The sequence below is a fragment of the Sturnus vulgaris genome, chromosome 4, assembly GCF_052056855.1.
Source record: "Sturnus vulgaris isolate bStuVul1 chromosome 4, bStuVul1.hap1, whole genome shotgun sequence".
Classification (NCBI taxonomy): domain Eukaryota; kingdom Metazoa; phylum Chordata; class Aves; order Passeriformes; family Sturnidae; genus Sturnus; species Sturnus vulgaris.
Genome location: NC_142246.1, coordinates 74812950 through 74836747, shown reverse-complemented (window position 1 = coordinate 74836747; position 23798 = coordinate 74812950). Strand labels below are relative to the sequence as shown.

General features: G+C 46.6%; 1 protein-coding gene and 1 long non-coding RNA gene across 11 annotated transcripts in view; one reads left to right on the top strand and one right to left on the bottom strand.

The window, feature by feature from the left end:
• The window catches only part of LOC148224120 (nucleolar pre-ribosomal-associated protein 1-like), a 44948-nt gene that overhangs the window by 2195 nt on the left and 18955 nt on the right, over positions 1 to 23798 (bottom strand). For 2 of the 10 annotated variants that reach the window (XM_088164383.1, XM_088164386.1), the window contains exons 1-7: positions 13848 to 14169; positions 13586 to 13708; positions 11243 to 11317; positions 2041 to 2147; positions 1831 to 1947; positions 1054 to 1192; positions 153 to 347 (exon numbers count right to left, since the gene is read on the bottom strand). In XM_088164383.1, the coding sequence (XP_088020509.1) occupies positions 214 to 347; positions 1054 to 1192; positions 1831 to 1947; positions 2041 to 2046 (396 nt within the window). In that variant the 5' untranslated portion in view covers positions 2047 to 2147; positions 11243 to 11317; positions 13586 to 13708; positions 13848 to 14169 and the 3' untranslated portion in view covers positions 153 to 213. Of the gene's footprint in view, positions 1 to 152; positions 348 to 1053; positions 1193 to 1830; positions 1948 to 2040; positions 2148 to 4044; positions 4427 to 7738; positions 10069 to 11242; positions 11318 to 13585; positions 13709 to 13847; positions 15068 to 15474; positions 15570 to 23798 lie in introns of those variants that run through there. The other 8 variants (XM_088164384.1, XM_088164385.1, XR_015803513.1 and 5 more) reach the window with 8 other exon arrangements.
• On the top strand, positions 19669 to 22623 carry LOC148224121 (uncharacterized). Its single transcript, XR_015803591.1, has 2 exons — positions 19669 to 19858; positions 22294 to 22623. It is a non-coding gene; the product is annotated as an uncharacterized LOC148224121 (long non-coding RNA).

Sequence of the window (23798 nt, the reverse complement as noted above, 5' to 3'; positions counted from 1 at the left end):
TGTTTACCTCTGGGACTCTGTTTTCAAACAGCTCCCCAACTCTGTTCCTAGATGGAAAACGTGGAGTGGCTTTGCCCATGCAAAGCCAATGAGCCTCCTCACAAGAAGGAACAAACCAGTTTCCTGCTAAATCAGACACCTGGAAATCTCACCTGTCACATGCTGTCATGGACCAGGCAAGAGGGATCAGCATCCAGGCCCACGTGGACTTGTTCATTCCTGGCTTCTAATGCAGCAGGGACAACAGCACTGAAGGGAAATGATCACGTCTTCATTTAAAGAGAACCCAACTTCTTCATCAAAGCCATCACTGTCCTCGATCAGGACATCCACCATATCCAGGACATCTAATAAGTGAAGAAAAACATCAAAGCAAGAATCCAGACTAACAGGAAAAACAACAGACGTAGAATGCAACACTCCAGGAATACAAGGCATCTTTTTAATTCTTTTTAATAAAAAAAAAAAAATTTAAAAAAAAGTATGAAAGCCACATTTGTCACACAATACAACGTTAAGTGCAACCCCTAAATTACAGCTGAACCTTCACTCTGCCTTTCAATGCTGCTGTCCAGCACGGAGCAGCTGTGGCTGCTCCTGGATCCCTGGATGTGTCCAAAGCCAGGCTGGACACTGGGGCTTGGAGCAGCCCGGGCTACTGAAAGGTGTCCCTGTTCATGGCAGGGCTGGAACTGGATGAGATTTAAGGAGCCTTGCCGGCCAAACCACTCTGGGATTCCATGACTCTGTCAACAGTCCCAGGCAGAAGGGCTAGATTTCCATTTGAGTTCAAAAACGCCGCTGCAAGAGCATGAAGAGAGATTTCAAATACCGTTCAAGTGGCACAACCACGGCAGAAATTACTTTCAGAGGTAAAGCGGCAACTTGGCAATTCCACTTCGACTTCTGATACCAAGAACACGTGGAGAGCTGAATCCTGGAGGGCCCTTACTTAACAGGATTGCCAGAGTTATCCATCCCCAGTTTGCTGATTAGGGCTAGAAAGTGTATCCCCAAGTCATGGAGTTGGGATGTTGACAGGTTACCACATACCATCAATGTGAGAGACGGGGATGCTGATGTTATCAGAGTCCTGTTTAAACAGAGCCACCTGGAGCGTGCTGGCTGCCTGAACCAGGTCTGCTGCCTTGTCAGTGTAGGGACAGGGGTTGGCCACCAGCTTCAGCAGGATCTGTCAGCAAAGGTGGGGAGAAAGATAAGTGCACCTGCTGGCTGGCAAGTGCAGGGGAACCACACGGTACTGAGAACGACCACGTGCTGAAAGCTGGGCAGCTTTTATGAGGACAACTTCCATAGCACTTCTGCAGGATTCTGTCTACAGTTCCTGCTCTACAGGCCACACTGATGGAAAAACAAAAACCCACCACAACTTGGCACCTAGATTGCGACCACACACCGAGTACCTGGGCAGACCACAGTGGAGGCAAAGCACTGGGCATTCAACATCCTGAAGAGTAAACAGCAAGTGTCACCTTTCCTTGTCAAGGACCACCATCTACTGAGCTCTGATAATGTCGGCACCTAAAGAGGAGATCAAAGCTACCCACACCTACACCACTCTACCCTTACACCGACAATGCTGTAATAACAGCTGATCTTTTTGGATTTCATTTTCCTACAAATCATTTGGCTGCCCTCCCACTGAACACAAGAAGGATGCCACCTCCGTATAAAGAATCCCAAACAAGGCTTTTCTCAGAATTCATTCGCTGGTCTTTGACAGGTTTCTCAACAATAGCAACAAGACCTCCAGTTTCCACTAACACTATTCTTTGCATTTTTTTATCCAGCTGATTTGAACACCGTTACCTTTTCCAAAAACTGAATCACTGCTTCCTTCTGGTCTTCTTTTGTATTATCCAAGTGCTCCAGCCAAATTGAAAGCTCCTTCCACGTGTACTCAAACGCTCCACTGTCACGTAAAACCTGTCCAGGAAACAAAGGAGAAGGTGTGTAAATAAACCTCAAAACACCTAAAATACAAAACCCCGAGGGATGCAGATCTTTTTCTATAGTTACCTTCATGCTTCCTTCTTTTAGGAACGAAAAGAAGAGCAGGTTGATGAGGAGTCGTATCTGCCGCTCTCCTCACCCTCAGTTCAAGAGGCTCACTAGGGGGACTTCAGCTGCATAGTGGACAATAAAAATCCTACTTCTGTAATTTCTGGAAAGCAGGTTATACTGCTTTCAGAGGGCCGTACAGCTTTCTATCATCACAGGCAGTTAAAAAAAAAAGAAAAAAGCACCTTCAAAATAGCCTGTAGGGGAGTTTTAGAAAACTACCGATGAAACAGAGGAAAATCATTGCTAAATTAAACCTGAATCAGGCTACTTGTACATAAGCAATCAGGCAGATGGATGAACAGTCACATAAATGAGCAGTGGGTTGTGACCACAGTAAGGTCCAGAGAGAAGTGCAAGTTGCTGGGGGTGGTGAGGAAGACCAACAAGTCCCACACCCTAGAGACAGGCTTTGACGTGCCTAGAAACTTCCCCCCGCTTTCCTGCTCTCCAAATTCAGGCCCTGACTGCGAGCACCCAAACTCGGTGACCCCGAGCTCCAGCTCTACAAGCAAGAAAGGAGGAGGGAGAAGAGGAAGGAATCCGAGTGACACCAGGGTTCAACTCCCTCCCCCTAAGGCCCAGCAAGAGAGGAAACCTTGCCCAGCTTGCCAACCCTGGCACCTACGTTGGACGACTGCAATTACACAGGATGAATCTGTGCCTTTGCTCCTCTCCACACATCAAATACAAGGAAGCCATCACAACTCATTTGTTCTACAGTTACTCCGTGTACAACACCAGCAGATCTAAAAACAACTGCTGCTCACATCAATCTGACAGGGTAATTCTTTTAAAGCAAGAAAACATGAAGGAAAAAGGATTCATTATAATATAAGCGACTATTTTTGGCAGGGTCTGGAAACAGAAATGCACCTGCAGCTCTCACAAAACCAGGCAGGAACAGAATGTGAAATCCAAAAACGAGCCTTCAGTTACATGGCACTGTGCAGAAAAGTAAGTCCTTACCATCTATTCTTAGCAGCCTTTCTGCTGACGGAACTGCCCCAACTTCCCTGTTCCTGCTTTCCCTTCAGAGAAAATGCAAAGGACTGAAGTGGAAAGTGGACACAGGAACAAGTCAAGCAGTCCATGTTCCCACCTGGCAAAAGAATCCAAAACCATCAGAAAAACGGCACATTTTGAGCAGCTTTCGGTTGAGACATTCATTGCTGGGAGACCAAGTGAACCTGCCTTTAATCCCTTGCAAGGATCAAGGGCCACTAAACCCTAATTCAGTCACTGTAACTGGATTTTTTTCTTGGCAGGACAGTCTGGTTGCATTTATTCCTTATTCCTAAGGGTAAATCTCTACCCCTACTTAGGTAACTAAAGGATGTCCTCTTTGAATAAGGTGCTAAAAACAGCGGCCTCTGGTGTCTGGTGGACTTCGAGCTGACCAGCTTTTTCTCAAAAGTCAAATAACTAATTTAAATATGCAGAGGGGGATGCTAATTTTCAAGACAAAAAGTACTCCTTGCATCAAAGCTGGGATCAGACAATAACAGAGAGGACTACTCTGCAGGGCCAGAGGAAACCGGAGAAGACTTATGAAAGGCTAGAGTGCTGAAGTACAGATTAAAGAAACGCTGATAAAAAGTAAAAATCCAAAGCAATATCTTCTTGATCAATGTCAAGACCTTTGCAGGCACCAACTGCACTGATTTATTACAGTATCAGAATTCATTCAGCCTCGGGGGGGTGCGTAAACACGACAGACATTTTCTTTGCTCTTTCATCAACTGCTGCAGTGAAGTCCGTTCACAGCATTGATTTCTGTCAAATATTTCGTTACTAGCCGGTTATCTGACAGCAAATTTCAACAAGAGTCACAGGAAAGGAGACTGGTGACCACACAATCCTGCAGCAAAGGTAACTGCTTCAAGAAAAAATCGTACAATCCTGAAATTTCAGGCCAGTGGGATAGAGTGAATATCCTGATATTTCAATTCAAAAGCTTACCTTAATGGTCTCGGGCTCCGGGGCTTGGAGGGGGGGTCGGTTCGGAAGGGCCGCCTCCGGAGGAGGGGATCCCGGGGGGAGTCAGGGGCCCGGGGAGGGGGGCGAGGCGGAGGGAGAGGAAAAAGAGGAAGATGAGGAGGAGGAAGAAGGGGGAGAGGGTTTGAGAGGAGGGGAAGCCCAAATCCGTGCTGTGTGCGGAGCTCCGACAGCACGCTGCAGCCCGCAGCTCAGTGTGAGCACGGGGCAGAGGAGGCGATTTCTGGGCATTCAATCACCCTGAGGCGGGCCCGGCACCGCCCCTGCAGCACCGTCCCCAGCACAGCTCGGTACCACTCCGGGATCACCCGGCCCCGCCCCCGGTGCCGCCCGGGACCACTGGGGACCGCCCCTAAAGCACCGCCCCGGCCCCGCCCGGTCCCGTCCCCGGGACCTCCGTGCCCCGCCTCGCCAAGCCCCGGCTCCGCCCCGAGCCTGCCCGGGCTGCGCCGGGACCATCGCTGGCGGCCCCGCCCCTCTTCCCCGGGCCGAAGCGGGCTGAAGGAGATGTCCGCACGATTGGAAACGCCGCCGAAAATCGCACCCGTGGGATCGGTGTCGGCGTCGTGCGCAGGCATCCCACTAGAGCGAGCGGGCTCCTTGCTGTGCCACCCTCCTTTTGCAGCCAGAGTTAGAAGGTCGGGGAGCGACACCCGAGCCGCCATCTTGGGAGAGGCAGGCGCGCAGTACCGCGCTCTGCCCACAGGGTGGCGCTTGGGAGACAGGCAAGGGATGGAATCAAGGAGTGTCCCAATCCTTGAGGAAATCCCCCTGAATGAACGCCCCAAAAAACCCCGACCAGAACTGACAAACCTCCTGCCTCTGTATGAGTGCAAAGGGTGTGCAAGGAGTGTGCAAATAGTGTGCATTAGCAATCGATCGGCAGGCATTGGCAATCGACCGCCGATATAATCGATCGGCAGGCATTGGCAATCGATCGCCGAGCTAATCGATCGGCAGGCACGATCGATCGATCGCCGATATAAATCGATCGGCAGGCATTGGCAATCGATCGCCGATCTAATCGATCGGCAGGCATTAGCAATCGATCGCCGATCTAATCGATCGGCGGGCGCGATCAATCGATCGCCGATCTAATCGATCGGCAGGCGCGATCAATCGATCGGCAGGCATTAGCAATCGATCGCCGATCTAATCGATCGGCAGGCGCGATCAATCGATCGCCGATTTAATCCATAGGCACGCATTAGCTATCGATCGCCGATCTGATTTTTCCCGCCATTTTTCATGGATTTTTTTCCCCCATTTCTTACTGATTTTTCCCCAATTTTTCATGCATTTTTTCCCGCAATTTTCGTGGATTTTTTCCCATATTTTCCCCATTTCTCACTGATTTTTTTCCCACATTTCTCAATGATTTGTTTCCCCAATTTATCAAAGATTTTTTTTCCCCATTTCACCATGATGTTTCCCCCATTTCTCACTGATTTTTTTCCCCCCATTTTTCCATGGATATTTCCCGATTTCCCCCCCCATTGCTCACTGATTTTTGCCCCCATTTCTCTCTGAATTTTCCCCCCATTTTCCCCCCCATTAATCACTGATTTTTTTCCCCATTTATCACTGATATTTGCCCCCATTTCTCTCTGAATTTTTCCTTCCATTTTTCATGCATTTTTCCGCCCATTAATCACTGATTTTCTCCCCATATATCACTGATTTTTTTCCCCATTTCTCAATTATTTTTTCCCCCACTTTTCCCCGTTTCTCACTGATTTATTCCCCCATTTTTCATGGATTTTTTTTCCCCCATTTCTCACTGATTTTTTTCCCCATTTTTCAAAGATTCCCCCCCGTTTTTCACTGATTTTTCTCCATTTCTCACTGATTTTCCCACCATTTTTCATGTGGTTTTTTTCCATTTCTCACTGATGTTTTACCCCATTCTTATTACCATTCTCATAGCTCTATTTTATATTTATACATATTCTTATATTTGCATTATTTCTGTTATACACTAGATTTTTCATAGATATTTGCTACTTATATTTCATTATATTTTACATGTATACCAATCTATTTCTATTCTTTATATTTTATTTTTATATTAGCTATAAAAACCGTGCCTCTACCCAAATAAAAAGCATTTAAACATTCCTTTTAGACTATATTTAGGTATTTTTTATGGTTCTGTTTTTCATGCATTCTACACCCATCCCTCCCTCTCAATGTTCTGGCACCCACCATGACCCCCCCCCATGCCCGACTCACCTGCTCCTCCAGCGCAGCCCGGCTCCCTCTCCCAGGGACCTTGGGGTGCCCCAAACCACGTCGGAGCCCCCAGTCTCCACACCCTCCCCCTCCGTAGGGAACGGGAATGGGATGGGGAGCACACAGGACAAGAAAGGAACACAAAAGACACACTGGACAGAGAGAAGAAAAGGGCTGCAAGCTGGATATGAGGATGAAAGTGGAGCAGCAACAAACCTCAGGACTCTTGACTAGAGAGTGTGGCTGCTGAACGTCTCAAAAAAAAACCCCAGCTCCAACACAACATGCTGTGCTCACGGCTCGGCCTGGGACTCATCAGTGAACATCTCTCTCTTGCCAGGGCCATAAAGCCCCCGAGAAAACACGAGGTGAGGTTGATGTGCTCCGGCTTTGCTCCTGCTCAGCCCTAACCCCAGCCCCTGCTGCCAGTGAGCACCCTGATCTCTGAACCTCTTCTCAGCTTGTTTGTACGCTTCCAAATTCCTTCCTCTTTCTTCAAGCTTCATCTGTTTCCTGGCATTGGGAGAATGACAAGTGTTTAGCACAGCGCAATGAATACAACAGTCTCATTTTCAGAAGACACAACTGAACGAGAACCGACAGCAGCACTGCTTCGAGACAATCTGGGCACACGTTTCCCTTCCAGCAATCTGAGTGTTCTTTTGTGTCACGCCTGAAATTCTGAAAATGTTTTTTTGAGAAAAATTATCCATAACTAGAAAACAATCCAACCAAATAAATAGAACCCCTATGATATAATAACAGCCCATATACTACAACACTCCAATTCTAATATTAATAAGAAAACAGAAATTAGCTACACAGCATTACCTCAAACAAACACTACATACTGGCAAGAATCAAAGCCACCACAAAATAATTCAAAAACTACCCTATGCCTTATGCTACAGGCTAGAACGCCATCGGCAAACCTTATCAAGGTATCCTTTAAAAACAACGCCCCACCAAAAACAAAAACAACACAAAACGCCATTCAAGAACTCCCTTATCAACACCTGAATGAAAAAACACGGCATTAGATAAATAGACCATAGCCCTTATCATACACCATCTACAAACAAAATAAAGCTATACCATACATCCTCGAAAACCACCTTCAAAGCACGACATTAGAAAAAAAAACTTTCCAGAATTAAAAGCTGTATCTAACAAAAGCCGTCTGATAAAATTAACAACCAAGCCCCCGAGCATCAGAGCTGCCCCTACTAAACTCCCCATCGTACATATGAAAAATCAGTTTTAAAAACCTACTTCAATTCATTCTGCCTCAAATACAAAGCCATCCAGAAAGTTACCTTCACTCAAAAACAAAAGCGCACGTAGTAAATAACATTAAAAAATAAATCAGCACACTACACACCACAAGCATAAAATATTGAATTAAAACCAAAAATACCCCTATTCATTAAAGAGCCCAGCCGCAAGCTATATTTAACTATAACTTCGTGCAAACGTACACATATCATTAAAATAGATTTCTTTCAGAATACAACTGATGATCTAAAATAGTAAAATGTCCGAGAACGATATTATAATAGGATATCCTCGATCATCCTCCCGCAAATTCTCTCCACTGTATTGTCCGACACACACCGGAAAAAAAATCCAGTTTTTACTTTTTTCAGCTAACTTCTCATTTATTAGCTGAGAGGAATGTTGAATTTGTCTTTACAAATGAGCTGTGGATCAGCCTGTAGATAAGGCTAGCACTGAGAGATAAAAGAAACAATGGGATGGATTCCACTGATTGATGAATGGAAAGAGATATTTGCCTTTACAAACAAACTGCAGGGCTGCTGATAAATGAAATTGGATATCGAAAGATGAAAGAAGCAACGGGGGGAAACTATGAATTCTATAAGAATTAAAAATTAAAAGGGAGGGTTATACATTAGAGGGGAATTTCAGGTATCAGGCGTTCCGGGAAGTCTGTGCCTCTCAAGTACCTCAGCCAATGGGAAAAGAGAGAGGGAAATGCGGCCGGGAAAATAGGATAAAAAGGAGGCTGCGTCCTCCAAAAATTTGAGAGATCCCAGGGGAATGTCCCATGGCCTCTCCCTTTATTCGAATAAAGCAAAAAGGACTCCTCTGTTTCCTTTTTGGACATAAACCGCTGGTGTTTGTGGATTAATTTTCCTGACATTTAGCAACATATTGTTAAAAAAAAAAAAAAAAAAAAAAAAAAGTGATCCAGAAGAGGGCAACATTGACAGCCATTCCAAGACAGGATGAACAAATGCTTTCACATTGACAGAGGATGCTGCGATGTTCTGAGAACAGAAGATAGAATAAAATAAAGGAAGGTGATGTTACAAGACAGAAAAGGGTAAAATAAAAGGAGTACCTGAGCCTGGGGGGCGGGGGGGAAGAAAATGGGGAAATATTAATTGCTACACACTAGGTACAAATGCTTTTTACAAGTAATTTATGAGAAGCAAGCTAAAAGCGTCTTACTGCTGCTAGTGATATCATGCTCCAAGCTCTGCTAATAATTCCTATTTCTAGCAATAGTTAAATGGAACTCACTACATTCCAACTATTTTTCTGCCTGTTTAGATGGCAGATCCGTTTGGAACACACCTTAGTATAGCAAATTCTGTGCCCAGGTAGGGACTCCTCAGTTCTTCCATAAAACATTTTCTTCTGCATTATGGCAAGCCTTTGTTTTAGCTTGACAGCTTTCTTGAAACTTCAATTTACGCATGTATCCAAAGACATTTGCAATTCCAGAAATTGGTAGGCACATCATATGGAAAGTAAATAACATTCTCGAGAGGGAGTTGCTTTGTTACTGAGGGGATGAAAAGCAAGGCTAGAGCTAGTAGAACTACCCAAGAAATTGGACTTAATGCAGCTTTTACAAGGCTCAAAGTAGCCATACCGAGATGTTTGAGCTAAAAGCCCCAGTTACCAGACTTACAGGCCTAATAGTTATCACCACACCACATTCCCTGGTTGCAGTATTTTTAACAGCAGTGCAGAACGCTACTGAATCATCAACATCAATGCCATTCTACTGCAAGCATGTCTTCAGTTCCTGTCAGCCACAGTGTCCATTAAGTTTTCCTCCTCCATAGGAAGGCTTCCCTTGAAGGCAGATGTGTACAAGCAGGAGCACCCAGCTGCCTCTTGTGCCGTCCTTCAACCCTTGCTGCTTCACCCGCCTGGAGGTCACCTGCTTTTCCAACCTCTCCCAGTTCAGTCATTCCACTTGGAACCTGCCTTTGGGCTGTACCTGCACAGTGCCAAAAGCATACCAGGCTCATTCCTGCACTTGGGGATGGCCTTTTGCTTACAGCACCACCAGGCTAGAAAAAGCTGTGTTATCTCACCGGGAAGAGAGGATTCACAATTACTCATCAGGCAACAGCCCTGGCAGACCTTCTGATCCAAAGCCTTGGGAGCACAGCTACGGGATACTTCCCAGTTATTTTGGATACTTCATTTATTCTTCTGTATCGATGATGATGACACATTGTCACAGGTCCACTGTCCACTCAAGGCACTCCCAAGAGACTGAGCGGTCGTTATTGACATCTGAGTTCCAGGGACTCGTGAGCAGACATGAGGGAAGGAGGTGAAACACTTCCCGTTAGAGCTGTAGCAGGTGGCCTGAATATGAACTGTGTCTCTGTTGGCTGTACAGGCAGTGGAGGTTGGGCATCCTGAAAAGTAAATCACTTTCAGGAGAAGTTTCTTGCTTCTGTTTGGACACCCTGATAAACAGGAAGGTTACTGAAACACAGTAATGCACATCATGCTAAGGAATTCATTGATGTGAGGCTCAACAGCGTAGCACTCCTGGGTCCTCATACTCAGACATCCTCTTGTGTATCTTGGATCATCCCCAATTACAGTTGTAATCTTCCCAAGTGTTATTCCAAATCTCCAATATCAGTTCTACCACTCATTAGATGCATAATACTTCACCATTTTTACTTGCAGCATCAGCCCCAAAATATGAGTAGCAGTTTTACAAATAAGTGAAAGCTACTTTTAAACTTCCTACTCCTAAAACAAAACACTACAGTTCATTTCTATTTTCACCTCAGAATGAACTGTGACTATAGCAAAGTCTGACTAAAAATACTATTCACATCTCTGGAAGATACAAATTATTTCTCAAATCTACATTTTTTTTCAAATACACGACACGTGAGTTTTGCACGATTACGGAGACTCTAGGAAACCACTACTCTCGACTTTTCAGAATTATTTTGAAGGGAGTTCAGTTCAGCAGCAACTCCACTAGCTCTCTTGCTTTTATCCCTGGATTCATTTGTTGAAAATCAGATTTGCTGACAATTAAAATCAGCTTTAATAAAAAGAATTGAGCTATACCCATAGCTATAAACAAGCAAAGATGCAACATCTTTTATCTTACAGGCACTTTTGAGATGACAGTTTCTAACACAGTAGCTAAGCATTATCAGAAATACCTGGTAGCTTCAAGAGAACTGTGAGAAGCCTTTAGCAGCTGTGTGGTACAGCCTCTTAAAGCAGCCTCGTGAAGATGAAAATATGGCCAGGACAGTTACTGCTTTTTGCAGCCTTTTCAAAGGACTGCAAGTTTTCAGATTCAGCGAGGCCAAGCAGCAGTTGTAGAAATAGCCTGCGGAATCTGAGCAGGAGTTTCTGATCGGAGTTTGTTACATAATCAATTATTCAGGTAACGTAGGAACCCTGCTCTTCACAGCACAGACACAAAAGTGAATTTCCCATCGCTGCTAAGAATCAACGTACTGTGCTGGCACTGCTGTGCTCTGCAATCATATTCTGTTTTTACTTCATCTACCCCTTCCAACTTGAGATATCCTATGGAATTTAAGAAACTGTACTTCATAAAAGTAAGGGCAAAATTATCTGTACTTTATTTTAAAAATAGAAAAAAAGAACAAAGACCACTTACTTGCAGAGGCTCCACGAGTTCTAAGGTATGCTTCAGGTTGATTAAATTAGTTCCTTTTGATTCAGCAGTTCTAATCTGTTGAAAATTTTTCCAAATATTGGGGGGGTTAGCATGACTGCTCTAAAAAGTACTTAAGAACTAGTAGACCTCCTATTCTTAACAGTAACAGGCTCATATATTTAACAAAAATTCCTGAAACGCTTCCTAAGCTCACTGTGACAACTTGGCATTTTGACTTAGGTGTTTTCAGTGTGTGCCTGTACTATTCACTTTTACTTGAGGTTACCTAATACCAAGATATGTAACCAGGCTTTGGGGCTAAAATCCAGGTAAGAAAAATAGGTGTGTTTGGCTGATTCAAACTTGCCAACGGATCAGCAAAAATTCTGCATCAATAACGCTAAAAAAACCCCCAGATAAACTTCAAGCAGTTCATTTACTGCTGCTCAGCTCCTCCTGGAACCACCCAGCCTCTTCCACTGGGGACTGAAGCCATGCCAAGTGCCACTCTCTGCGTGGAGGTGTCTCCCAGTCCCATCCCTGAGAGCAGAAGCGAGGCAGGGGCTCTCCTGGGGACGTGGTGCAGCAGCATCTCCTCTGTCTCTGCACAAAGGGGGTCAGTCAGCATCCCCAGGGAGCACAGCACAGCCCTACAGGAGATGCCTGTCCCCCTCCCAGCCAGGGGCAACCCTTCCCTCGCCGCTGCCCCTCGCTTTGGGCACAGACTGCCCAGTGCTGTGCACTGAGGACAGGGGAGGGGAGGGAGAAATGACAACGGGAAGGCTCACGACTCAGCCCAAATAATGCGCTTTTCCACTCCGAAGAGCAGAGGAGGAGGAGGCACAGGTTGCAGCAACCCCTCTGCCCAGTGAGGGCCATTTTGGGAACCAGCCACCACGCAGTCCTGGGGATGAGGGTGGGCGCAGCAGGCAGGGTGGACCTGGCCCGGACCAGCACCTGCACCCAGCCACCCTCGCCCTGCCCCACAGCAGGCCTGGGGAGCCACGGACTGCGCTGCACATCCCGATAAACATCACTGAGCCAGGCACAGCACAAACCCCATGCCAGCCTGAACGTGCCACAGGGCACAGACATCAAACACAGCTGAGCCAAGCTGTTGGGAAGGATGAATTAGGGAAACCTTATATAAACGAGTGTCTAGCAAAAGACTTGGAGAATACAGAAAATAAAAACGAAATAGAAATGACAGCAATTTTCAACTGTGTGGCTGAAAGCAACTGGATGCCTGAAGGCCCCCTGGTTTAGGTAATGTTAGATGCTGCCAATACCAAGAAGCAAAGAGACATCCTCCCTAGGCAGAGCAGGAAGAGTCCCAGATAAAATTTAGAGATAAGAAAAGTAGTAAAACATGGTAATATAGTGATTCCTATAGGTTGCATGCAAACGTTAATGAATTTCTATCTTGTATTAGATTGTTTAGTTGAAATTAGAATAGTCACCATGGAAGAAGATTTAATGTATTGTAAAGGGTAAAATGTCTCTCTTATGCTCTTACTCTCTTCGTTCTTACTTGCTTAGGCTCTCTTACTTTACTCTCTTCTCTTACCACTCTTAACGCTCCTACCTCTTACCGGCCTTAGCCCTCTTACCCCCTGCCCTCTCTTTACTCCTTTTACTCTTGACCTCCTGTTCTCACAAGCCTGCTTCGAGCTGCGGCTGGCAGCTCCAAGCAGGGCCCTTTCACCCACGCCCTGTGCAATAAACCATAAGTTCCAAAACCTTCCTTTAGAGATCTCTCAGTCCCGACCGTCCGACCAGCAGCTCCGACACCAAGCACAGCACTAAATATCAAATGAAACGGGCCACCAAGGCCCAGAACAACCAGGAACCCTCTGGCAGGGGAAGCAGGACAGGATCGTCCCCAGCCTGCCCGTGACCAGAAGCCAAACCAGCACTGGGTGGCTGCTGATAGTGTGGGGAGAAACAGCTGCCCTCGGGCAGCTCCGGTGCAAGACCCTCTCTCGGCTCTCTTCACAGCCATGGCTCCTACGACTGTGGGGCACAGCTGAATCCCAGCCCCAGCTGCTGTCTGATCCCCTCTGCAGCCAGGGCCCGTCCAGGAGCACTGCCACTGCAGCCCCAATCCACAAGAGGACGGGCCACACAACCAGAAAGCACAAGCACCACCGGTTTGTTTCCGAGGAATAGCCAGGCACAAGGCAGAGGCTGGGCACAGCAACGGCGCTGGCCCTGCTGCAGCCAGCCAGGGGTGCCAGCCCCATAGTGGCTGCGCCAGGCCGGTGAGCCCAGGCAGGGCATACGGACAACGAGGTACAGCTCGCTTGGAGACAAGGACAGCCGGAAACCCTTGCCCAAACTTACCGAGTTTCACAGGAATGGCAGGGGACTACAACTGTCCCATCCTCTGCGGGAGCCCAGTGGAAAGAGGCCATTTCAGGGGCTGTGCCGGGTACACTTCACTGCAGCTTCCCCACAGCTGAATCCCTGCGAGCACATATGGAAAACACGTGCGAAGGTTCACGGCCCCAGAGCACCGCCTGGCTCACTTCTCCACCGTGTCACACTCGCCTGCAGGAGAGGGCCCAGGCCGGGGCAGTCCCGAGGTGGGAGAGCACGTACTCACCCGAGGCCCGCGCTCCGGAACGCCTCTTCCACCCCCGCACACTTGCAAAAGTCTCTCCACGCGCACAGTGCTGCCTGGAAGGGGCGGGGGAGAATCGGCTCCCAGCACAGGAGCCCCCTCGGCCTGGCTCCAGCCCCTTTACCAGCAGCGGCTCCGGTGGCCCAAGCGGGAGCCCCGACCGCATGCGCGAGCAGCCCCCGGCTCCCCGTTACCGAGAACCGAGGCAGCGCCGCGGGCCCCGAGCACGGCTCTCCCGGAGCCGAGCCCAGCCCTGCCGCGGCCCCCGCCATTTTCGAGAAAGCCGCGAGGGCCGCGCACGGCGCAGGCGCGGGCGGGGCTCATCGCAACGGCGCACCGTCCCCGCCGCCGCCCTGCGCCCCCTGCGGGACACACTGCGGTACTGCAGGGACCGGCCCCGGTCCCACGGCGGCGGCGCTGCAGCCCCGGCTCCTTCTCGCTCGCTGCCCGTGACGAGACCCAACCCGTGGGCAGAATGAAACGGCCCCTCCCGTCCCCAGCCCTGTGTCCCTGCCGGGCCCTGCCCCTTCCCTGAATAGCACCGGTGTCACGCCAGGGGCACCGAGGTTCGGTCTCTGATCGCTCTCGGTGAGAGGCGGTCCCACCTCTTCCCCGTTCCCCAGCGACCGCTGCTGTCAGAAAGGCCCGGCTTGGAGAGGGGCTAGCCGAGTCGCATTTCACAGCTCGAGACCAGTTCGTGGTCCGAAACTGAGCCGAATCGAGCCCTGCTGAGCCGAACTCGGCCGAACAGAATCGAAGTCAGTCGTTCTGAGGCGAACCTTATGAGCAGGAGGCTAGGTTCGGCTGAGCTCGGTTCGGTTCGGCCGAGCTCGGCGCCACTCGCCGGGTTCTGCCGAGCTCGCAAGGTTCGGCTGATCTCGGTTCGGTTCGGCGGAGCTCGGTTCACTCACGATTTCTTACGAGAGGCATCGTTGCTCTTCCCTGCTGCCCGGGGAATGGAGCATCAGCCTTGGGAAAAGCCTTCATGAGCAGCCGTCTCCCTGAGAAAGTTACCGGGTGCCGGGCTCGAGAACCACCGCACCGGGGTGGTTAATTCTTGTGGGGACGAGAATTAACCCAGGCAAAGCCTCCCCGTCAAGCCCCGGAGGTGAGGGTGCTTCACCATAGCTCCCCACATCGGGAGGGAACTCATCCCTTAAACTGCCAGAATGGGGATTCCGTAGAGACTTGCACTGCAGAAACTGCAACAGAAACCAAAGCTATCATCAAGCTAACACTAACAAACCTAGAAATACAACATCTAGAAACAGACAAACCCCAAACAAACAAACAAACAAAAAAAAAAAAAAAAAAAACAGGCGGAAAACCCAAGTCTCCCGGCAGGCACAGACCAGAGTTCCCCTCATCACAGCGCCGCGGGCTGCGGCAGCTTCCCCAGTTTCACAGGGAGGGCGGCGTGCAGCGGGCACAGGGAGTGACAGGCATGATGGCACCTGGCACCGCGGGGATGTGGGGAGCCCGGCCCCAGCAGGCAACACGTACGAGCTGGGCAAAACCTTCCTCCTGGAGGATCAAAGTTTCTCTGGAAAAATGAAAGTAATCCAGAGCAATCTGTTCCTCCGGGAAGTAAGGAGGAGTGGGCACCCACCCGAGAAATGGGGAGCACCTGGGAAGTGTTGTGTGTGTCCCAGCTCCTGCCTCGGTCACGGGAGGGAGCGGGGTTTTTCTGTGTTTCCCCCTCTCCCAGCGAGCTGTGTGGGGTGTCCCTGCTCCCGGACCCCAGCGCAGCCCAGAGAGGGAAAGCAGCACTGCTGGCCGCACCTCCCCTGTGACTGAGCAGAGACAGCCAAAGCTGTCAAGCAGCAGCAAAAGTTTCACTGTGTGTGCTAGAAATCTTGCAGTGCTAAATGCACATTGAACCAGCCTACTTGTCACGTTTCTTCTAGTGAAGCATTAGCATTAGTGTCACAGCTTGTTAATGCGATACAGAAATTATCCAGTGAATATGTATATTCCAAGCTCAGTTTGGGTGTGTTGCTGAATAACGTGGGAGGGAACAGTGGCTGTCAGTTCTCCTTATGCCGCTGTTAAACACAGTAAGTGCAGGATCTGGGCTGACCTACCTTCCTAGGAGAACTCCGGGGGGAGAGACAGAATGTTCAAAGCAATTAGATATTGGCATTGCAACTATTATTTCTAATTATCTATTTCTGATACATTTGTTGGGGTAATTACTCTGGGTAGTATTTTTTTACTTCAGGCAGTAAGTTAGGTTTATCAGCTTTGTCCTGAGCAGGTATCAGCACGTTCCCAGAAGGAATGTTATCTTCTGTCCAACCCACTACAGAGGCCAGCAGGAGTGGTGCTGCTGCACATAAGAAATGAAGCACACATTTACTCAGACTGTTTCGTGAAATTTTTGTTGAGATGTCACCTTCTTGTGATATGTTGAATTTAGAGATGAGCTGATAAAGGCAGGAACACTGTTCTGTCGTCACTGTCTGAGTTTTTGAAGATTTCAAACCCCTTAGTATTAAGTCCTAAAATTTTTACCATTACTTATGACATGGATGACACGGCATCGATTTCTTTAAGGAAGCCCTTAATACAACTGCAAACTGAAATAATTGCTCCAGAGTACAGTTTGCCCCAAGTGAGTGCTTCTGAATTCAGAATTACTATGCCCCATAGAATGGCATAAGTCTCTTCTTCACCTTTGCTGAGAAATGACTGGATGCTCAGTCTTAAATCCCACAGTCAAGATTTTTTCCCTCATTCGCAAAGACACCCTGGATTGTAGCACAGTTCTAACAAAGTGGTGTCAACACAGAGCATTACGGACCAGATGCTGGCCAAAACTCTGGCCAGCAACGTGGTTTGTGCGGGGCACCACCACAGCTCATGAACACATTGCTTAAAACACAGTATTCTGGCCAAAAGATGCCTCTCAATAAAAAATTTTCACTGGATGAAACCCTTCCCTTCAGAGGTACTCAAGTTCTATCACCGTCACGGTCACAGCTCGCTCACTCACTACCTGGGTTCTCTCAGTGGTGTTAACCTGAGGCATCAAGAAACAGCAAGATCAGGCAGCTGTCATGGTTGTGTCCTACACCTCACTCCTTTCCATGTTCCCACTAAATGTCAACTGCTCAGAACGATGCTGGTTTCTAGCCTTGGCTCGCTGACTGGCACGATCAAGACAGAGTGACCTAGTCCTCTGCACAGATGCTGCAGACCCACCTCAGACACTGATGAAGTATCCTTTGGGATCTTCCAAGTCCCTTTCCTCCCTCAAGAGTTGGCATCACTGCATTTATTCCAAGTGCTGCACCCTCACATCTGGATTTATTTGGATATACTGCAAATACCTGTACATATGTACATAAGCAGCTTTTATGTTAGCTACATATATCCTTCAATGAAACTCTCCATCATGAATCATATTTTCTTAAGGACGTTGGCTCTGCTAAGATAATGAAAGAAAATTCAGGTGACCTGGGGCAAGCCCTTTGACAGATACATGTTTTCATTCCTGTAGTCTAAATGAGAATCTTTTCAGGGTAATCTAAAATATCCCTGGACCTGACTTCCTTAGCAAAGAAATCGCATTTGGTATCATAATGACCTTAGGAAACAAAGCTTCATTTAAACTTAAAATCATCAGCTACAATTAAAGCATTGCTTCATTTTGCTAGGATCTGTTTAAACCATTACCAGTCAAATCATAAGAGGCCACTGACCTTATGTTTCTAAAAAACAATTAACTCTAGAAAGCTTTCTAAAAATTTAGTCCTTTAGTAAATTAGGGAAAAAAAACCCAAAATAAAGCAAAACAAACCTCCAATAGGTGAGTCTAAGTAGGTTCATTCTAGAGCACCATCTTTGATTAATATGAATTCCACTGAAATAATTACAACCATCTTCTACTCAACCCTCATCCCCCAAACACAAGAACTCTGTTATTTTTTTTAAAAGCAAGTACCTCTACCTTCACACATCAGTTTTTAGGTCATAAATCAAAAAACCGAGGGGTTCCAGACTAACAACAGCAAAAACGGATGTTTAGGACAAGAGCTGTTGTTCCAATAGCTGGCAGAAATGCCTCCCCCCCAAGCTTTACTGGCCCCTGTGCTGACAAGCTCTAAGGAGGTACCTGAAGGCAAGCTCTAAATAAACACAAGACTTGTATTACCCCAGTTTACCCTCATTTGCTTTGAAGAGCTCTTAAATGTTTCACTAAGTGTAAAATTGCAACACTCTAACTGCTTTCTCATTAAGCATCAGAATAAACAGCTGCTTATTTTAATGGGTTTCTTCAGGCAGTTGCTAACAGTTATTTTGCCACATGCTGTGGTCTGTGCTTAAGTATTATCAGAGGCTGGTTCTGCAAAATACAGTCTGTGGCTGCCTGCAAGGTAAAAGCATCTTTGAAAGCACTACCAGCCCTACAGCAGCTGTATAAAATATTAAATAAATTGACATAACTTCAGAAATGGTAAAGCTTCCTCCCATCCCAACTGTCTAGCTGAGTTTTGCCAGCAAACTGCCTAGACCTTGGGTTCCTCTCCAATAAATCCACTCATATCTGAGTATGACATTTTGCTTCTGCTTACTTACGTGTTTGCCTCATGCTAGGAAGTGCCAGTCAGATTTCACCAGCTGGCATTTAAAGACAACTTTCCAGATTGTCCTGATATCTATTATCAGGGCGAAAAGAGATGGAAAACCTTACAAAGAGCTTTTGAAACTGCAGGTAGAAGTCATAGGAAACTGTCAAGCAAATGGCAATGCATTGCTCTATCCAACAGATATCATAGACCACAGAGATGATGTAAAACTGTCCACAACTCTGTCCTTGCTCACAGAGCAGCTCCTCAGGACCCAGCTGATGACGAGGTCAAGTTTTTATTTCTCTTATGTGGACCAAGGCCTGTTCTCTCACAGCTAATTCTGTATGGTCACTTCCAATTCAGCTTGGGTGTTTATACTCACAGAAATTCTCTAGAAATAACAATAGTTTTCCAGAGCTTCTTTGTTGCCTGTTTTTATAGCAAGCCTGAGTGTCTGTTTCTGATTTTATGCCTCACTGTTATTTAAGTTGCTGCTACACCGATTGTTTTCTCTAGCAGTTAAGGGTGTAGGCTGTAAAGGAGCCCTTTCCAAGAATGTGTTCCAGAAAATCCCTAAATCTACCAGGCTACCACAAAAGGGAAATACCTGTTAGTGTGGTGAGAGGACATGCGAGTTGTGGGGTTGTTGATTTTGTGTTGTTATGGGATTGTGTTTGCTGCTTTGTTTGTTTGTTTGTTTTGGTACTGTTAGTGGGTTTTCTGTTTGGTTTCCGTTTGTTTTTGGTTTTGTGGGATTTGTTTGGTTTTGGTTTTGCTTGTTTGGTTTTGTTTGTTTGTTTGTTTTTTTAATATATTAAAGCTGCAATAAGACGTTATAAAGCCTTCCCACTTTCTTCCCCTCCCCTACTTCTTGGCATGATTTTATATATCTAGGGTTTGGAGACAGTTGTCTCCTATTTGCTGGTGATCTTACGACCTTCTACAAAATAGCAGACCGGGTGCAGAGCAGAGAAGTAAGTAACTGCTTTCTCATCTCCCAGTTGCCAAATCCAGTCAGGATTTCATGGAGGCACTTAGCACATCTACATAAACCCTACCCTGTGTGTAACCTTGCCACCCAGACATGGGAATACTGCTAAGAGAAACGCAGGTCCTTGATGCCTGAATTTCCCTGCCCAAGCTTTAGTGCACTACCAGCACAGGCTCTCAGCAGGTGGCTGTATCCAGGGAGAGCAAGGCAGCTTTGCAGGCTGGCACCAGGTGGTGTCACCTCACTAGAAGAAACATGCTGGGAATAGAACAAGAGGCACTGCATCAAACTGGGAGAAACAGCTGTCTGCCAAGCTCCACAGATCCAGATCCAGCTCCAATTTCTCTCCTAGGACAGCTGCTGCAACGAACACGTGCCCACCCTTGATCACAGGAAGCCAGTTACAGAGCTCATGCCTACCACACCAGGTAAGGAAAGGGATCAGCACTGCTGTGACTCCTAAACTAACATCAAACCAAAGCACTTGCTTAGAAATAAGGGCAGGAGAAGCTTGCCTAGCCATTTTCTCTCTGGAACACTGCTTAGGGAACTTCCATCACCTTCCCAGCTCCACCTAGGCAGCACGATTTTCCCTGGTTCCGGTGGTTTTCCAGCAGAGCCGAGTCTGCACACAGCCTGCTGCCAGGGCACAGCCTGATGTGTCGACACCCAGAGCGCTGCCGGCAGGTCCTGTAAGCTCCTCTTGACCATAAAAACCAGCAAGGCACCAGCCGTGAGTCTCATTTCGGACACGAGGAATCCTGACAAGGGCAGGCCTGCCCGCAGGCATCCAGCTGGAAAGCCCCTCACAGCATTCCAGAAAATATTCCCAGCAGGAGCCGGGAAAGACTTGCTGGGGCAGGTCCTCGTTTGGGCCAGAAAATTGCAGTCACAGGAGTACACGTTCACGGCCAGGCTTGATGGTGCAGGGCTTAATCCACACCCTCTTGTTTTAGCATGTGCCTTGCTTCGTGGGGTGGCCATTCAATTAAATCATGGCATGCTTCCAGATGCCTCTTATTAAAAGCCATCTCCACTAAGTTCCCCGCAGACCAGGTCTGTAAAACAATTACCTTCCCTTGTACCAAGGGCTCCTGTATTTAACTCTGCACAAGATTTATTAAAACAAAATAAGCCTCTTGAAAAATTAGTGACTGGTCTGGCTTCCACCTTGACAAGAATCCTCCCATACAGGGAATAGATTAAAAGTAACCACTGGCTAGAAACTGGCTGAAATCTATAGACAACAAGTGGGAAGATAGATTAACACACTGCCTGCATTTTCCTGGGGCAACCTTTTGGTTGTACTGCAACAGAGATATCCTCTCTATGACTTGAGTGAGATCTGCATTTCTCCCTACATGCATTCTCTGTTGGGACAAGAGCTCTGGCTGCCAGTATTGTCAATTAATTTCAGCTTGCAGAATTCAAGATAACAGTGCTGATAAAAGAGCCATGAAAGGCAGTATGCACTGAGCTGCGCAGAAAACAAGAGGTCTACAGCAAGCCTCGGACTATTTAAAAAACCTTCCACTCCTGCTGTTTTATTGCCTATCCCCCTAAGTGTTCACCAACAGTTGTCCTTTTAGCAGTGTTTTTCCAGCAATACAGGTCTATATACTTCCATATTTTCTATAGCAAACTGCACTTAGAACCAGTTGCAATGCAAAGTCGAAGAAGCAGTTACCTGGACCATCAGGGCACCAGGACGCAGCTCCCAGTTTCACTCCTGAACGGACTTAGTGTTCACAACTGTGCAACACACCAGCAGAATGCACTCATGGCATGATCTAGAGCAAAAGCCGAGTGCTGTAGAAAGCTTACAGATACAGAATCATGCTAGCTAGCCTGCTTCGGGGAAAAAGGAGTTTCCTTAACACTTAGATATAATATTCTCCAAGCAGATGAATCCCAAATCTTCCTGCCTCCCTTAAGCACTTGACTGGTGACAGACTGCAGGCTCTGTCACAACAAATCACCCCAACTTGTGTCCTGCTTAGTGAATACACCAGATTTCAAGAAACCTTGGCCTATAAGGTAAAATAATCCAAATTCCTCCTTTCCCACACCATGAATATCTGGCAAAAACAAAGCTTGATGCCATTATTAGGTGGCTGTCAGCAACTTGTATAAGTGAGCCCTTTGATAAGGTGCAGAGCTTCCTGCTACTGTTCCGCATAGTGTGTTCTGTTCTCACAAGGTGAGGGGAATCTAGTGAAATTATCACTGAAAAAAGGAGAATTATTCTGAGTAGTAAATACTTTTGCTCCCTGTAGGCCAACATCTGGATTGTATTATCACTGAAGCCAAACCACTTCACAGATTCGGCCTAGAAAAACATAAGGGAGCAACTAGATGGATATGTTTTGCATTCCTCTGCTATGGTGAGAGCTTCAGAATTTGGGCAAATCATGTTTTCTGAATGTCACAGACAACCTTTACGTGGATAATATCCATCATTTTCCATAAATTTTCTTTCCATAAGTCATCTGTTGTTTGTAGCTCATGCTAAGGGAAATATAGCCTATCAATTAACAGAACAACCCACTAGCTATTGCTCTGATTCTCACCAAGTTTCTCAATCAGATGACTCACCAAGCTTTAAATGAAATAAATCAAGGGACTAAATGAAAAACAAATTATTGCACCAAACAAAACTGTGAACTAAAATGTTTTCAATATACAAACAGCAACAGGATAGCTAAGTCCTTAGGAATGATTACAGACTCATGTTGGATGTACCACCCAACAAAGTGTGATGACAATTTACAGAACAATCAAAACCTCACTTAGAGTTGCACCTAAGCTCTGACAGCTTTCATGTCAGTGTTCTAATGCCAATTCTTATTTCACTTTTGAATAGGAATGGAAATATGGAGATGTGAACTTGAATCAAACTGCCTGACCCAGATGAAGACCTCCTGTATCCTGACAGTATGCTGCAGACCTCTGACGTGCCATTCTTTACATTTCCTGTGGAAAGGCAGCCCCAAAATACAGCAGATATACTGCCCTAGCCCTATAATTTAGCCATGCTTCAGGAAAGAAACAACAGGGCTACTAACTGAGCTGCATTGCAGAAAAAGGGAGTAAGATTTGCCTCTGTGGAGTTTGTGATGTTATTTAATGCCTGTCAAGTTTTCTCTGAATGGAAGTAGCCCTTGATTTTTCAGTAAAAAGAGATGAAAATGTCTTTATGTATCTTTAGATCATCATTGAGCTGCTACATTTAGCAAGAGATTTTCCCAAAGCACTTCAGAGGATTGGGAGATTCAGTTTCTCTCGGTTTAATTGAGTAGTCAAATCCCCAGCTACCTCTGAAAATTGTCTTTAAAGCTCTGATCATGCATAGGTGACTCAGCTAAAGAAATGGTAACACTCTCTGAACTTAGGAAAAGGATTTATTTTATTCAAACCTCACTGGCAATCCCCTGTGATGGGAAAGGGAGCACAACTCTGTCTAAGGATGAAAAGAGAAAAGGTCTATGTAAAGAATACCAAAAAGCGACAAGTGGCAGAGCACAGCAACCATAGATTTCTCTTTAAAGTCCACAAGTGTAATGCATTTCCATAAAGCTCAGACTTCATTCATGAACCTCCTCTTCAGATTCCAGCTCCAAAACAGAGCAAAACCATTTCTGGAGCTTCTACTTTATATTCTTGCTTTAGACATGCAGTGGGTGTTCTCACTCTTTCATCAGGGAAAGGAAGGCTTGCCTAATATCCCAAATAAGAAAGTGATAATAACATGAACAATTCAACAAAACAGACACAGTATTCTGTTCCAAGATTTATAGAAGGAAAAAGAATGAAAAGTATGTGTCCTTTCCTCTTCTGTCTTAAAAGCAAAACGAAAGTGACAGGGGTGAGATCTCCCTGTGAATAAGACAAGGTACCAGGAAATTCTCAGCTGAAAGACAAATAAGTGGAGACTGGAACCCTTTGACTCTTCAGGCTCCGAGATGTCTCCCTTCAGAAGCAGCCAGCATAGCACGGATGGGTATCCTTTTAGGTCCTGCATTTATCTGACCAGAACATGTCATAACCTCAAGCTAACTCTTCATTCTCACTTAGTAGCTGGGAACACGAGAATCTCCTTGAGCATGGGAACACCTTCCAGGTGGCTCCAGGAAGTGCCTGCAGGGCCCCCTGAGAGTGGGTGGGGTTCTGTGCACCACGCTGGCTGGGGGCACCTCTCTTTTGGGCTCAGCAGCTTAGTGTGTGTACAGGCAGCAACCACAACCAAGGTCTAACTTTTGCTGGGGAAAGTCATCTCTCTTAAAAACCAGCTGGGCACACTCAGGTAGTTCTGTTCCTTGGTGAAAGTGAGTGAGTGCAGACTTCCTCTAGGCCTTGTCGATATGCAGG